Source organism: Carassius gibelio, chromosome A7, assembly GCF_023724105.1.
Source record: "Carassius gibelio isolate Cgi1373 ecotype wild population from Czech Republic chromosome A7, carGib1.2-hapl.c, whole genome shotgun sequence".
Classification (NCBI taxonomy): domain Eukaryota; kingdom Metazoa; phylum Chordata; class Actinopteri; order Cypriniformes; family Cyprinidae; genus Carassius; species Carassius gibelio.
The window spans coordinates 12767411-12783898 of record NC_068377.1 but is presented as its reverse complement, the minus strand read 5'-3'; the positions used below and the strand labels follow the sequence as shown (position 1 = coordinate 12783898).

Here is a 16488-nt window from a genome sequence, read left to right as displayed (position 1 = left end):
TGTAATATAATGAAATCTACCCACTTAACTCCGTTAGAAAAACGTTGGGGTTTATATTTGTAAGTTTACTTTTACATATGCGATAATACATAAGACTGTTTATAATTATTTTAATCGGTGAAATCAAAAAGCATGATTTCCAAATAACTGCAGATTTTTTTCTTCTGTAAATATACTTGTTTAAAATCTATAAAGATTAAGACTCCTATTAAAATGTATTTTTTATATTTTTATTCTAATCATTTCGTGCTTGAAAAGAAAGATATGTAAAATAGAGAAGTTATAGTGAGACCCATTACAGTGACTCCATTGTTATTATCCGTTATTTAAATATGCAGTTTGTAATGTAACTTGCTAACAAATTGCAAAGTAAGAGCAACAACTGAATGTGAATTTACATGCTTGTGGAATATAACAACTGCTTAAATACATAAAACAGCAACTTGTTTGGAATAAAACAAGAGAAATCTTAAATATTACTGATAGAAGAAATAGTTTGACTAAAATAATGACAGGACTCACAGAATGTTCAAAAGTGAACTTTTATGTAGTGAATTGGACAATACTTTAAAGAATGAAATAAAGTATTTTACGTTGTGCAAAACATTCAAAATCATACCATAAAATACACTGTGTATTGACAATACTGAGGAATAACTAGTATAAATTTATTTTTTTAAAGTCTTAATTTGTTAGGGACAGCTGAACATTTGTAACATTAAAATGCAATTGTTACAAGTACTGAAAAATCAGTGCTTGTCAGTGTTAAAGTGAACATACATGTAGAATACCTTAGAGAAATTTAAATATATATTACCTTCATTTACATATAAAAAAAGCATAGCTATAAAGAACAAGAGCCCATAAGCCATCATCTAAAGATTCCAGTCCTAATAGCACAAAGTGTTGCATGCAGTAGAGTTAAAGTTGAATGATGGTTGAGTTCAGGATTTCAGCTACATGTTTTGATTTAGATGACTTGGAGAGGTCTCGCTGTGACAAGAAAAATTACAGATAAATAGACATTTTGACCTGTAAATATGTTTTCTCATGGAACAATTAAGTTATGCATAACATATTCTGGATATATTTACAGCCTGGAATACAATATAAAACATAATTCACTATGGCAGAACAAAGAATGACAGATGTTGGCAGTCAGGCATTACCTGAATTATAAATAAATACAGATAGTCTTGGTAAGAAGTGTGAATTAGGGTGTAAAGAGCAGTTTAATTTTGAAGTTCAATCATCACATTAAGCCATATCGCAATTCTGGTCTTTCTGTCCCCAAATATAAAGGGTTAGTTCACCCAATAATCAAAATTATGTAATTAATAACTCACCCTCATGTCGTTCCAAACCTGTAAGACCTCCGTTTATCTTCGGAACACGGTTTAAGATATTTTAGATTTAGTCCGAGAGCTCTCAGTCCCTCCATTGAAGCTGTGTGTACGGTATACTGTCCATGTCCAGAAAGGTAAAAAAAACATCATCAAAGTAGTCCATGTGACATCAGAGGGTCAGTTAGAATTTTTTGAAGCATCAAAAATACATTTTGGTCCAAAAATAGCACAAAAAAACTGTTTGAGTAAATGAATTACTCCGGGATATTGGTTTGTTTGAACTCAGAGGGAGTGTCAGCCACATTAAAAAAAGATTAACAGCTTAAGTAATTTGTGGATTAATGCATATTGGAGATGCGAACCGTTTAAAAAGATTCAGTTCGATTTGGTGAACTGGTTCAAAAAGATCTGATTACATCGAATGATTCGTTTGTGAACCGGATATGACAACCTGCTTTGTTTTGAACTCTCTCTCACAACAGACACGGAAGAGAAGACAATGATGAATCAAATCGTAGTTTTTGCGATTTTTGGACCAAAATGTATTTTTGATACTTCAACAAATTCTAACTGACCCTCTGATGTCACATGGACTACTTCGATGTTTTTATTACCTTTCTGGACATGGACAGTATACCGTACACACAGCTTCAATGGAGGGACTGAAAGCTCTTGAACTAAATCTAAAATATCTTAAACTGTGTTACGAAGATAAACGGAGGTCTTACAGGTTTGAAACAACATGAGGGGGAGTTATTAATTACATAATTTTGATTATTGGGTGAACTAACCCTTTAAGACCTCTTGAAATCATAAGTAATATTTTCTTGTACAATTTAAAGACTTTTTAAGGCCTTACATTTGAAAAATATATACAACTAAATTTAAGAGTTTTTAAGACCTCGCAGAAACCCTGTTAAAGGAATAGATCTACGAAAATAAAAATTTGCTGAAACTTCATTCACCCTCACGCCATTCAAGATGTAGCGGAGCTTGTTTCTTTGTGGAAACAGATTTTGAGACATTTATCATTACATCATTTGCTCATCAATGGATCCTCTGCAGTGAATGGGTGCTACTGGAATGAGAGTTCAAACAGCTGATAAAAACATTACAATAATCCACTCCAGACCATTTATTAACATCTTGTGAAGTGAAAAGCTGCATGGTTGAAAAAAAAAAAAACTATCTACACTTTTTAACTTTAAACTGTCACTTCTGGTAAAAGTCCATAATCCATAATAACATTTCCTAGAGTCCATACCCTGTTGTCCTCCCACATCAAAATGCAGATAAATCTTGTTTAGAACTGTTGTCTCTTGAAAATCGTGCATGCATTTCTCTCTCCTGATTCAGATGAGAACAGTTTTTAACTAGAGAAACCAATATTATGGATAAAGGACTTGTATTTTAGCAACAGTTTCAAGTTAAAAACATCTTAATAATGGATTTGTTTATTACACAAATCTCTTTCATGTTAGATGTTAATTGATTACGCAGATTTATGTGGATTAATTGTGGATTATTGTGTTTTTATCAGCTCTTTGGTCTCTCATTCTGATGGCACCCGTTCACTGCAGTCCACTGGTGAGCAAATGATGTAATGCAAATGTCTTGCCAAATCCATTCTGATAAAGAAACAAAGCCATCTACATCTTGGATAAACTGAGGATGAGTAAATTTTCAGCAAATTTTTATTTTTGGGTGAGCTATTCCTTTAAAACACAATAGAGTTCAAGCTCTTGCTCTCTTTGTCCAGACTGTGAGTTACTGATGAAGAAGATGGAGAGTTTACCTGAAATTCTGAATAGGTGCTTGCGACAGAGTTAATGCTGAAGTTACGCTGTGGACTAGCTGGTACCTTTGTCATTCCAGCCACGCCACCAGTTAGATGACAGACATTCTCCTTATTGCGTTCTAGCAAACCTTGATGAGGAGGTTTGCCGTGGCCTGGTGTCCTCACATTACCCTGCTTTGAAAGAAGACACGTAAGGGAAGATGTAACACATTAACTTAGTTAATCAGTAAAGGATTGAGCAAATTAGTTAAGCTTGAGTACAATAGTTTTGTTATGGCCATGCACTGACCTTGCATGCTGAAATCGGAGGGCGTGATATAGGAGAATGGCAGACAGTACCACCAAAGACAGATCGGATAGTGCTGTTAGAAGTGCCAGTACTGGAGGTAGCGTTAAGCTGAGGAAAAGCCAAAGAGTTAATACTGCAACAGCCATGCATTAATTCATAATATATTGTGCATCAAGGTGTGTAAAGAGAATAAAGTCAATGTGAACTTTTCACAACCCAGTCAATTCCCAATGGAAAAAACATTAAATAGATCAAGTCCTGCCTTGCATGTTTTCTACTGATACGCTGGTTTTCACTCACAAATTAGACCCATTACGTGTAAAATGGGCTGCGAACAGGGTTCCACGTTGACTTTAAATCTGCTGTCTTCATCAGGAAATAAATAATTAAAATCCTTTTGTACTTACCTTTCGAGCTTTACAAGGTGTTGTGCTTCCCAGAAATCTTCGTTTAGTTGGTGTCCGGACCACAGTACCATAGACCATGTCCACCTCCGTCTGTTTGCTCTTCTTTAGTTGCTGCAAGAAAGTTCTTGTATTATTAAAATCCATCAATGTTAATATAAATCTTTCTCATGGTTTTCAACTGGTCATTCTTTTATAATGCACAATTCATGAATACCAACTGCTTTTAAAATTTGGGTTAATGCATCAAAGTCACACTTAATTCACAGCTCTAGAATACATATAAATTCCTATGCCCAGTAAAGTTAAATAAATACATACCCGCTCCTGTTTTTCCCGCTCCTTCTCCAGCCGGTACAACTCCCATTGATCAGTGACAAACTGCATGAACTTCTGACCATTCACCTGAAACTCTCGGTTCTGTTCATGTTCCCACTGTTCAATCTCAGCCTTCAGCTTCTTCTCAAGCTAAATGAGAGAGACTCAGTTACTACCAAGCTTATAGCATATTACCATTCAAAAGGTTTGTTTTGGCACGGTTTATAAAGTCTCTTATGCTCACCAAGTTTGTAATTATTTGATCAAAAATGAATTAAAAACCTTAATATTGTGAGATATTATTACAATTTACAGTTTTCCATTTTTATATATTTTAAAATGTAACTTATTCCTGTGATGTAAAGCTAAATTTTCAGCATCATTACTCCAGTCTTCAGTGTGACATGATCCTTCAGAAATCCTTCTAATATGTTAATTTGGTGCTCATGAAACATTTCTATTATCAATGTTCAGTTAGGTATCAGTTGTGCTGCTCAATATTTCTGTAGAAACCATGATAATTTTTTTCAGGATTCTTTGATGAATAGAAAGTGCAAAAGAAAAAATCTTTGAATGTAAAAGCCTTCAATTCAATCCAATCCATCCTTGTGGAAATAAAATATTAATTTATGGCAGTATGTACACACACACACGTGTCATAGTTACCTTGGGGAGACTTTTGACCAGATCAGCCCGCTGTTTCTCCTCCTTTAGAAGGTTTCCTCCTCTGTTGGTGAATCTGGATGGATCTTTGGCCTTTTCCTACCACATAATGTAGAGTTAGGATATGCAAAAGCATATGATGAATATTTTCAGTTAGTTCAACTTACTTCAAGCTCCAAGAAAAGTCTCCAGCTTTCCTCCCATTTGTGAACACCTTCAAAAAGATCTTTATGATCCTCATAATACTGTTTAAGCTGCACTATTTCTGCATCATGTAAGCTCAGGAGTTCCTCGCTGAAATCATCTTAGAAAAAAAAGCAACCTTTAAATCTTTATTTTATTACAAAAGACAGGCAGATTTTGGAGTCAACAATGTAATATAGAAAATGACTACTCACCATCATAAAAGGGCACAAAAGCTTGCCGCTGGTCAGAGCTATAGAAGCACTTATCCCAGAACACTGCGATCTCATTCCGAATGGCCTCAGTAACATTTTGAATATTTTTAAGCTTCAGTCCTTCAAGACGTCTGACCTCAGCTTGTAACTGACAGTAAAGGACACGAAAAATAAATCATCTGTGTTCAACGTTCATGTCGTATAATTAAAGTAAGGGAAAAAAAAGTGTCAAATGTGTTTTTCATAGAAGCAAAAAGTCAAAAGGTTACTAACAGCTTGCATATTTCTTTGCTTTGACAGGGTCATGTGTTCACATATTGCATCACGCTCTTCCTGTGGAGTCTGCAACCGTTCCCATAGTTCATGGATCTTCTCCCGATAAGAGCCACAGACACATTCATTCTCTGCCTTTCTGCTCTCCAACTGAAATGATAAATACTGTATTATGTAACTGCTTAATAATGTTTCGAGTATGTCAGACTGAGCTTATGTTGTACCTGGTGAAGGAGGACTTTGAGTGAATCAATGTTTTCTTTAGACAAGCAAAAACTCTCTTCATCTTCACAAACGACATCCTTTTCAAAACTAGTCTCAGGCAACTGATCCAGATCATCCATGCAAAGTATTATTTGCTTCTTCAATGTGACAAATTCCTTGTGTCTTCGTTCCTTTAAACATAAAAAACACTGTATATCAAACTGAACACAATACGTCAAATGCTAAGACATTTATAAGAGCACAGTATTTAAAACAAAGACTTAATGTCATACTTTCTCAGCAGTGAGAGAGGAGATGTGTTGACGGAATTTGTCCAGTTGTTCCAGGGAAGGAACAGAACCGGCAGAGACAGAAAACGGCTGTAAGCAGAGCAGGTCACAGAGATCCTGATCCTGCTCAGTTAAGGCTTTGAGCGCTTGCATTCTCTGATTTTTCTCCTTTAACATCACTTCAACATGCATCCGGAGGTCTTTTTCCTGCTGTAGCATTGTGCTACTTCTGTCCTCCTAAAATGATTATGAACCAGAACCACAAAAAAATATGTTTCTACATTCTGTTGTGACCTCATACAATCAAAATTGGAGTTCTGTGGTTTTTAGTGAATTAGCTATGAAGACATTTTCTACTGATCAAAAGTTTGGAATCATTCATGCTCACCAAGACTGCATTTTATTTGATCAATAATAGTAGTAATTATAATAGTCCTCATATAATAGTAAAAACTGTTATATTGTGAAATAATAAAATTTCAAATAACCTCTTATTATTTTAAAATGACACGATCCTACAGAAATCATTGATTTGGTGCTCAAGAAACATTTCGGTTATTATCAATGTTGAAAACAGTTGTGCAGCTTAATATTTTTGAGGAAACCTTGATATAGTACTTTTCAAAAGTTCGGGGAAAGTTAGATTTTTAAAGAGACCAATACATTTATTCAGCAAGGATCAAAAAGATAAAAAGTGATAACACACACACACACATACATTATATATATATATATATATAATTTATTTATTTTTTACTTTAGAAATATCACAACAACAAAAAAAATTTGCAGTTTCCACACAAATATTAAGCTTAACAACTGTTTTCAACATTTAGTGCACTGTAGTGTACGGTATTTTTTAAAATAAAAAATAAAAGCAGCCTTGGTGAGGGTATGAGATTGCTTTCAAAAACAAAAGAAAGAAAATCTCAGTTCCAAACTTTATTCAAAACCTTTTTGTTTCTGGTTACCACGGTGTCATGTAAAGTTTGTATCCAGAATAAATTACCTGAAATGGGGGGAGCTGCAGTTCCAAACACAATTGACTCAACTCTTTTTGACATTTCTCAATACTTGTCCTCAGTCGTTTCCGCAGACTCTCTTCCTCCACAATCATCATGTCCAGAAGACTCTAAAGGACACGTTTTCAGTAATAACCCATCAAAACACTCTTTCATTGGATTCACCAAATGCTCAGATGCTGCTCAAGTACTCACTTTGACATGATTCTTGACCACGTTTGTTCTTTCTAATCGTTGGTCCTCAGGGATGCCGATTTCCTCCCAGATGTCCTTCAGATGGCAGAGAGCTTTATTCAGACATGCCACTGATTCTGCAGCAATCACCTCACTAAAATCATTGAGATAAAGAACAGAACATTCATTGCTGATAAATATCCATTCGTTGACAGATATGTACTTAAAAGATATCCAACCGAAATGGGGTTCATTAATTATTATTATTATGTACATAAAACTCTCGATATGAACATTAACTTGTTTAGAAACTTCAATAAACATTTTCATACATTGTCATGTATTCATTCAGTGAATGCACTGAATAACTGACTGCTTTACTGAGTCATGTTTGCCATGATGACATTATATAAATAACGTTAACGTTACCCACCCAAAAGAGCTGGAGTGGAGCTGAAATCACAACATATCTGTCGACGGCAGTAACGTGACTCTCAGAAAGTTAAATGACATGTAATTTATGTCAATGATCGCGTGTGTGGATTAACACAAGCTACAATGCCAAATGTCATCTTCAAAACAAGCTGCAGCTCAAACTACAATTTGATCAAATGACACGCGTATAAATCTGCCTCAGCATGGGTAGATAAACACCCCCAAATTAAAATATATCAGCAAACGTACTCACCTCTTCCTCATCTTCACCCCAAGACAAGGCTTTTCGCTTGTTTATTTGTGTTTTATACAGGAATAAGTGACTGTACAGTCCTTGCACTCCGACTGTGCGCGTAACCGTTTCTGTCCAATTCAAAATACGCGTCGAGAGAGCGTCGCTCGTCTGATTGGCTGATTCGAGCTTTCCAGCGCATGCGCGATGATGTGTCAGATTCTTCCGTCATGACCTCAGAAACGTTTTTAAACGACCACTCCTGATTTTTTTCCATGAATATTGTATAACAATAAATAAGTAATTGTTGTGGTCCATTATTTCCGACTTCGTATAACAAATATATTGAAATGTCTCTGTTTATTGCATTTATATTTCATTTCCACACCCATTTATTTTTTACTGCTTTTCATACAAGATTACATTTACATTTATTCATTTTAGCAGACGCTTTACATTTATGATGTTAGATTATAAATAATATTCAACATATCTAATACATCTCATAACAAAGTGTATGGCATGTACAATATTTGTGCACTGTGCTTATTTTCTTATTGTTGGTAATCAAAAAAAATAAATGAATTAAATTTGACTTGAAAATATACACATAGCAAATGGGTTCACTGGGCCAATTCACTAAAAGACACACCTGACACCAGTAACTGCTTTATTGATCAGTTTATTCAGTTACTGCATGCATGGCAAGTACTGGACAGAGACAGAGAGTATAAAACATTTTTATAGAGTGCAGTTTTTTATATCCCATGTTTGCCAATTATCCACGCATAAATTCAGAGGACACTTGTGCAGACAGTTTAAGCGACAGTTCACCCGAAAAACACAATCCTGTCGTAATTTACTCACCCTCAAGCCATTCCATACATGCATGACTTTCTATCTTCTGTGAAACAAATAAAAAAAATTTCAAGAAACATTTCAGTGTTTTTCTATACAAGGTCAATGGTCACAAAAAAGCTGTTTGGTAACAAACATTCTTCAAAATATCTTCTTTTATGTTCCGCAAAAGAAATAAAGTCATGGAGATTTGAAACACATGAGGGTGCGTAAAAGGTTGGCAGAGTTTAGCTTTTTGGGTGTACTAACCCTTTAATAATAATCATCATCCCCTCTAACAGTACATTTGTTTGGGGATGATACAGATGTCCGGGATAATCCGGGCATGTTCTGTCCTGTTTGCCCTCTCCTGGAGTTGATCATAGAGTGTTTTCTCGGGAATGATGTCTCAGACTCAAGCACTGTTATCCAGTAATGCTTCCAGAAGCCGTGCACTGTTTGTGATGGCTGTAGTGACCACTATGAATCTGGAACCTTTCAAATGGACAATTTTATATTAACCATATATTCAATATGTTTTACGTAACAAGTACCTATAAAAACACAAAATAGATTCTAGAATATTTCAACTCTTTCCTTGCCAAGAAACCGGAGTGCAGAGATCTCAGAGAAGGTGCAGCCACCAAGGAACATCACTAGAACAATCCTTTGAGCATCAGTTTTGTTCCTGGCTTCTGAACTACTACTGCCACCTGAAACAAAAACAGGACAGATGAGGGGGACGTTTATGCTTGATAGCAAAAAATAAAACATCAATAAAATTATTATTAATAATCGCATTTTTCTAAACATAAGAAAACTGACAATTTTGTTTTACAAATTTCAAACAATAATGAATATATTCTGAACTGCTACACCACCGTATTATAACTTTACATAGCTCACAATCATCATATAAAGCTTTATGCAAACAAATGCTTTGTTCAAACCTGTTACAGCAAATTCCTGTCCATTCAGCATGCGTGTAACCTCCTCCAGACCTGTCCAACCATCTCTCTCCAAAACCTGCAGACAGCACGGGCCAGAAGCAAACACTGTAAAATGCTGTTTAGCAAGATCGAGGAAGAAAGGAAAAAGGGCAAAGCATTCAAAGCCTTTTTTTAAAGCTAACCTGTTCCATCAGTTTGCAGCTCAGAGGAATATAAGCACCACTGAAAACATAAGCCATGTCTCACGGAACGCTGAGATCATATTCCTCACCAGACTTTGGTACCTGTAGGTGTAGAAAGGAGATGACCATGATGTTAATATTTACTGCTTTTCATTCCTCATAGTAATTAAATATCGTATGTTACCTAACCAGAGCAAGTGCTCTTCTTAGCCAGTGAGGAAAAGGCATCAGTCAGCTTCCCTGCCTGAACAGAAAACATAAGAAACCTTCTACCCAGTGCATGAATGTGTACAATGTATTCAATGTAATAAATATGAGTGAGAGAGTGAATGAGAGGGTGCACTTGTCCACTTTCTCACCTACACTCTTGTCATTGACAATTTTCCCCACTTCACTTTCCTTGACTGTCAGTGTTTCTCCAGCTTGCTGTTTTTCCAGCAGACCCAGCTGCCTCAGGTTTGCAAACGTCAACAGGTGCTCTATACCATAACTCTGAACAAAAGATACTGAGCTTTAAGAGATCTATAATCTTTGGACAAAAGACCTGTCGGGGAATTGAATGCAATATTTAACAGAAACTGTTGACATAAACCCCCTTAGCCATGGAATTTGTAGATAAGACTCACCATTTTCTGTGATGGACAACAGGCAAAGGAGTCTAAGACTGTCAATCATTGACACCTGATGGACAGAGGTTCCTCAAGCATGATTATCACTGTAGCATTATTACACCAGTGTCTCATAACAATAACATTCCTTGTTTTCTCATACCTGTCTGTTGATATGTTCTTCAATGTAGGTGATACACTCACGGATCTCAAAGCCTTCAAGTAATGCTAATGTTTGGAAAAGAGATACAGAAATGAGTGAGATGTTGTAGATTTCGTATTTGTGTGATCTCATAATTATCAAGGCATCTTACAGTGTTCAGTCTTTAACAATTCCTGGAAATCTTGCTTGGTTTTCTTTTTCATCAGGGATTCACTTGCACCAATATCTAGTGGACTACTTTTATTTATTACTAAGAAACTGTTTTCATTATTTTCATGAAACTGTACTAAATTAACAGGGTTTACTCTATTTATGATGCCAAATGATATATTTAACATTCACGTCCATTCAAAAATGTGGTTGCGGAGAGATTTTATACATGTTTTTGAAAGAAAACACTAATATGCTGATTTGGTGCTCAAGAAACATTTCTTGCTATTATCAACATTTTTGTGGAAATCATGACTGCCAGGATTTTTTTAATTGAGAGCACAAAAAAAACAGCTTTTGTAAGAGTGTGTGTGTTATAACTGTCACTTCCGGGTCAACTGAATGCATCCTTGCTGACCACACACTTTTAAGCAGTAGTGTATACACTACTTACGGAGACTGAGAAGACGATGTTCCTGTTTCAGTCCTTTCAGTTCATCTGCAACAAATGCCTTCATCTGCTGGATGTCCATCCCACGCCGTTTCTGTTACCAATTCACAAATTTTTTGATTATTGGTGTAACACTGAGAATATGCTCAAATGTATCCTAACATGCTATGAAACACATGCCATCTGTAGCAGGCACTTACATCATACGCTGTTTGAAAATTTTTGGCCTTCTGACTTAAAAAGCCAAACACATTGGAGAAATGCCCGTTCCTTATTTCACTGAACACCTGATGAATTAAACAAGCAGGGTCATTTTTTTCAAATAGCAGTTACTATCCACTGTCAATTATATAAAGTCTATCTAACGCTTACTTTATCTTGAGTTAAACAATACTTTGATGCTCTTGTCAGAGGATGTGACATCAGGTCCTAACTCCACACTGCCTAGAAACAAAATCAAAATAACATTAAAAAAAGATGAACACAAGAATTTCAGAATTATCCCTGTTATATAGACAGACATGAACATGTTTTAAACAACTACAACAAAAAAAGACCATGTTATATAAAATTGCTTGCTTACCACATTTTATTCTAAAAAGATCCTCTACCAATCCCTCATACACAACTTGAGAGCAGAGAGGAGTGACAAAGTCCACATCTAAAATATTAAAATACAAATTCTGCAAGTTATTACAACAGAAAGACTGCCTTGATTTTCCTCCACCAAAATCTGTTCATCTATGAAGAGAAGGGTTTTGTCACAAATCCTCACCTTGGCACATCTACCAATACCATACACCTTTGAGAAGGAACCATAGACAGACTGTAAAAGATGTAGAGCACTTCCTGCAGTGGTCACCCAGCACTGGTCTCCCTCCTGATGAATCAAAGAACAATTACTCATATATCAACCATTACTCATAAATTACACCACCAGTCAAAAGTTAAGAAATTAATATTTTATTTAGCAAGGATACACTGAATTCATCTAAACTCTGAAAAGAGATTTATGACCTTTAGGTTTTTTTCAAATAAATGTTATGCTATTATCATAGTTAATGTTTGTATTAGTAGACACAGTGCCAAAGACAGAAACAAGAACACACTTAATCTACCTCAATAGACACCCTGCTCTTCCAAAACCGTCTCACATGCATAAAACTGTAAAGAACGGCATAGCACAAAAAAAGAAAAGAAAAAGAGAGAGAGAGAAAAAATATTTATATTTCAGAGAGGAAGTATATAAACAAACCTTGTTAAAAACATCATTTTACTTACTTGTCTGAACTGCTGACATTTGGCTTCAGCTCAACTTTGTACAGTTTGTCGACTTCATGTTGCTGAAGGCGAAATCAAGCGTAGACTTGGTAGAATACACATTTACATACTCATAATATTTCAAAAAGAATATAGAAATTGCTAGACATTTAGAAAGACAGTTAGCCAATACTTTCTCCTATAATTGTATGCCTGATATCGTACCTTAAAGGGGGGGTGAAATGCTATTTCATGCATACTGAGTTTTTTACACTGTTAAAGAGTTGGATTCCCATGCTAAACATGGACAAAGTTTCAAAAATTAAGTTGTACGTTTGAAGGAGTATTTTCGTTCCCAAAAAACTCCTTCCAGTTTGTCACAAGTTTCGGAAAGTTTTTTTGGCGAGTATGGGTCTGTGTGACGTTAGATGGAGCGGAATTTCCTTATATGGGTCCTAGGGGCACGTCTGCCGGAAGAGCGTGTGCTCCAGTATAGCAGAGCAGAGAGAGCACAACAGGCATTCACTGATCAGAGCGAGAGCGTCGCGAAATGTCACAAAAGAAGTGTGTTTTTGGTTGCCAGGGCAAGACAACCCTGCACAGATTACCAAAAAAAAAAACAGCATTAAGGGACCAGTGGATGGAGTTTATTTTTTACAGAGCATCAACAGAGTTGTGCAAGTGTTTGTGTTTGTTCCCTGCATTTCGAAAATGCTTGTTTTACAAACAAGGCCCAGTTTGACGCCGGATTTGCGTATCGTTTATTTCTTAAGGATGATGCAATCCCAACGAAAAAGGGTCACGATCGTGTGTTGGAACCACAGGCGGTGAGTAAAACTGCTTAAAATATCTCTGCCTCATTGTTAGTGCGTCCGCCTCCCATCGGAGACCCGGGTTGGGTTCGAGCCCCAAACGCTCTCAACGCAAAAGCCTACTGGCACTCGTGATTCTTTAGCTCCGCCCACACGTCACACCTCCAGTCGGTCGTGTTTTTCCGGGAAAAATCGGTACAGACTATCTTTCTCTTATGAATATAATAAAACTAAAGACTTTTTGGAGTTATGAAGCATGCAGTACTACTCTATAGGTACTCAAGATTAACAGGATATTGAGTGAAAACGAGCATTTCACCGCTCAGGAGCATCTCTCCACTCTGTGTGTGCCATGTGGAGATATCCCACCACACTTTCCACAGCTGTATAAACCTGTAAAACATTTATATATAAGATAACTGTCACTCCTATCTGTGGAAGCTGCATGTGCAGAATGACAATCACTGCAGCTTCTGTCTGGATTGTGATCATGTCATTGAGGCTGGTTTTCCCTTTAGCAGCTCAGACTATTTTATTTACACATTGTAACAACATTTCGGAATATCCAATTACACATTGCAAGTCAGCCACAATAATAACATAATTGTAGTCATCCGAAGTGATTAAATGTGCATGTATACAAAAAGCAATTAATTTTTTTTATTTTTATTAAACATTCATTCAAAATTACAAGTATGATAAGCAATGAATTCGTCCACCTTTTTCCGGGAGTGGTTTCGCAATCTGACAGTCCGATTCATTTCCCCGAATCGGTTCTTTTGAACAGCAAAGCCAGTGATTCATTTGGACTTCGGAGGTTCTGAAACGTTTAGAAAAACTGTACATGTAGGCACATATCTCTTTTTACCACGTTTTTCGTTTAATGCAGGTGTTTATTGTTATTTCACACGATTCATTTTCGCCATGATTCATCATGAAAAAGTCATTTGCGACAATAAACAGACAAACTAATCCATCACTTAGATAAAATGGTTTTTGCACGCTTATAATAGAAGTATAGTTATGATTATCATAGTTTATATGTTTATTGATAAACCTGTAGTACATATTAACATATGTGTACTGTTTTCAGTTATTTGTTTCATTTCAACCCTAGAACTGATTCATTGAAAAGATCCAAATAAAACGAACAATTCTTTCACGACTCGCTTGTTTCACTACGAACATCTTAGACTCGCGGACACAAAACAACCGTTTTCTATACACAAACAACATAACTATATCGTAAAATTACTCTTGGTTTTAATATACAAGTGAGTTATATGTTCTGGGTTATGTATTGAAACTGAACTATTTATAAAAAACATCAGGTGCATTTAATCTCTTATTCTACTTTAAAGTAGCTATGAGCTCCTCGTCGACCGCGGTGCTGCTGGAAACGATCAACTTCGCCGCAGAGAAACATCGCAATCAGCGCCGCAAAGATCCTGATGCCACACCATACATCAATCACCCCATAGGTACTGTACAACAGACGCTTCAGCCACTTATATTCCCACAGACTCATGGAAATAAAGCTGCTTTTTCTCGTCTTTCCAGGGGTGGCAAGGATTTTAAGTCACGAGGGTGGAATTACAGATATTGAAGTTTTACAAGTGAGTCAGATTCTTAAAGAACATATGAGTTTGTACATGATCTAAAAATGCGTCATTGGCGAAGAAATAACAAGAGTTATATTTGATGAACCATGCAGTAATGATAGAGGCTAATGTAATGTATGTGGTTGATCTGTGTGCTCTTGTGTGCAGGCTGCATTGCTTCATGACACCGTCGAGGACACTGACACAAGCTTCGAGGAGCTGGAGGCTGTGTTTGGACCAACTGTGACGAGGATCGTCCAGGAGGTTACTGATGACAGGACATTACCAAAAGAGGAGAGGAAGCGGCTGCAAGTGGAGCACGCACCGCACCGCAGCCATCAGGCCAAGCTGGTGAAACTAGCTGACAAGTTGTATAATTTGCGGGACCTCAATCGTTGCACTCCGTCTGGTGAGATATTGAAACTGCTGCTCAGGATGAATGCAAATATGATCTGTCATGATACTGTTTGTGTCCTGCATCTGTGTTGGCAGGTTGGACGCCAGAAAGGGTTCAAGAATACTTTGTGTGGGCTTCTCAAGTGGTAAAAGGCCTCCGTGGGACCAATGCAGCACTCGAGGAGAAAATGCAGCAGCTCTTTTTGGAGAGAGGAGTGCAGTTATGATGATGTCACAAGCCACTGGTTGAAATTAAATGATGGTGCTTTTTCTTTTCTTTTTTTTTAACTGATCATCATGGAATAAAGGGAAAGTTCAGGTCACCTGGAAGTCAGTCTTTCTTCTGTGGAACACAAGAGGAGACTTTAAAGGGATGCTCCAGCCCAAAATGAAAATTTTGTCATTAATAATCACTTACCCCCATGTCGTTCTAAACCCGTAAAAGCTCAGTTCGTCTTCGGAACACAATTTAAGATATTTTGGATGAAAACCAGGTGGCTGAAAATGGATGAAAACCAGAAAAGTATGAAAGAAATCGTCATTCTTGTGGCTTCATAACGTTACAGTTGAACCACTGATGGCAGATGGACTATTCTGACGATTTCTTTCATACTTTTCTGGACCTTGACAGTGTAATTTACTTGGCAGTCAATGGGACAGTCACAAGCCTCCCGGTTTTAATCCAAAATATCTTAAATTGTGTTCCGAAGACAAACTGAGCTTTTACTGGTTTGAAACGAAATGGGAGTAAGTGATTAACGACAACATTTTCATTTTGGGGTGGAGTAAGGAAGGCTTCCTCTACTTTTTCTTTGGTGTTCCACTTAATAAAGTCATGCAGAACAACATCAGGGCGGGTGAATGGTTTATTATTAAGGTTTAATTCGATAATTGTATTTAATAATATGAAAAAGTGTATAATACATGCAAAGACATAAAAAGCAATAAAAGTTTTGTTAAATGTGACAAATGTTGTTGTGTATTAATATTCCTGAATGGATCAATATGAATAATAAAAATATCAAATATGCTGCTTTATTATATTTTTAAGATATTTCTTGTTGTAACCATAGTTTAGTTGTCACAAATTACTGTGAAATAGTTACTATTAATGTTTCTACGGTAAAACTGTATGAGGCTTCAAGACCGAAATAAACCTCTATAGTGGTTATTAAATGGCAAATCAATCCTGAGAGCAAACAAACACTGCTTGAAGGCAATCGCATTAATTT

The 16488-nt window shown here is 36.3% G+C and overlaps 2 protein-coding genes and 1 pseudogene across 6 annotated transcripts; 1 reads left to right on the top strand and 2 right to left on the bottom strand.

Annotated features, from left to right (window-relative positions):
• Nucleotides 1-526: 526 nt before the first annotated feature.
• On the bottom strand, nucleotides 527-8007 carry prc1b (protein regulator of cytokinesis 1b). Of its 5 annotated transcripts, none has more exons than XM_052603285.1 (14): nucleotides 7868-8007; nucleotides 7201-7333; nucleotides 6993-7115; nucleotides 5987-6220; nucleotides 5714-5884; nucleotides 5490-5639; nucleotides 5217-5364; nucleotides 4986-5122; nucleotides 4822-4917; nucleotides 4159-4305; nucleotides 3841-3951; nucleotides 3434-3541; nucleotides 3142-3318; nucleotides 527-993 (listed from the first exon to the last, which is right to left on the bottom strand). In XM_052603285.1, the coding sequence occupies exons 1-14, from the start codon at nucleotides 7876-7878 to the stop codon at nucleotides 922-924; spliced, it is 1818 nt and encodes a 605-aa protein (XP_052459245.1). In that variant the 5' UTR covers nucleotides 7879-8007; the 3' UTR covers nucleotides 527-921. The 5 variants fall into 5 exon arrangements, with proteins under 5 accessions (XP_052459245.1, XP_052459247.1, XP_052459246.1 ...); XM_052603287.1 differs by having other exon boundaries at nucleotides 3208-3318; XM_052603286.1 differs by having other exon boundaries at nucleotides 3142-3315.
• Nucleotides 8008-8512: 505 nt separating this feature from the next.
• On the bottom strand, nucleotides 8513-14622 carry LOC128017770 (vacuolar protein sorting-associated protein 33B-like; annotated as a pseudogene).
• LOC128017769 (guanosine-3',5'-bis(diphosphate) 3'-pyrophosphohydrolase MESH1) lies at nucleotides 14422-16226 on the top strand. Its single transcript, XM_052603284.1, has 5 exons — nucleotides 14422-14533; nucleotides 14624-14740; nucleotides 14820-14875; nucleotides 15029-15269; nucleotides 15353-16226. The coding sequence occupies exons 2-5, from the start codon at nucleotides 14626-14628 to the stop codon at nucleotides 15481-15483; spliced, it is 543 nt and encodes a 180-aa protein (XP_052459244.1). The 5' UTR covers nucleotides 14422-14533; nucleotides 14624-14625; the 3' UTR covers nucleotides 15484-16226.
• Nucleotides 16227-16488: the final 262 nt, after the last annotated feature.

Coding starts and splice junctions, on each gene's coding strand:
- prc1b (XM_052603285.1), bottom strand. Junction 5,365..5,489: donor AGCAAAGAAATATGCAAGCT/GTTAGTAACCTT, acceptor CTTTACTGTCAG/TTACAAGCTGAGGTCAGACG. Junction 994..3,141: donor GCACCTATTCAGAATTTCAG/GTAAACTCTCCA, acceptor TTCTTGTCACAG/CGAGACCTCTCCAAGTCATC.
- LOC128017769 (XM_052603284.1), top strand. CDS start 14,626: ATGAGCTCCTCGTCGACCGCGGTGCTGCTGGAAACGATCAACTTCGCC. Junction 14,741..14,819: donor ATACATCAATCACCCCATAG/GTACTGTACAAC, acceptor TCGTCTTTCCAG/GGGTGGCAAGGATTTTAAGT. Junction 15,270..15,352: donor CAATCGTTGCACTCCGTCTG/GTGAGATATTGA, acceptor CTGTGTTGGCAG/GTTGGACGCCAGAAAGGGTT.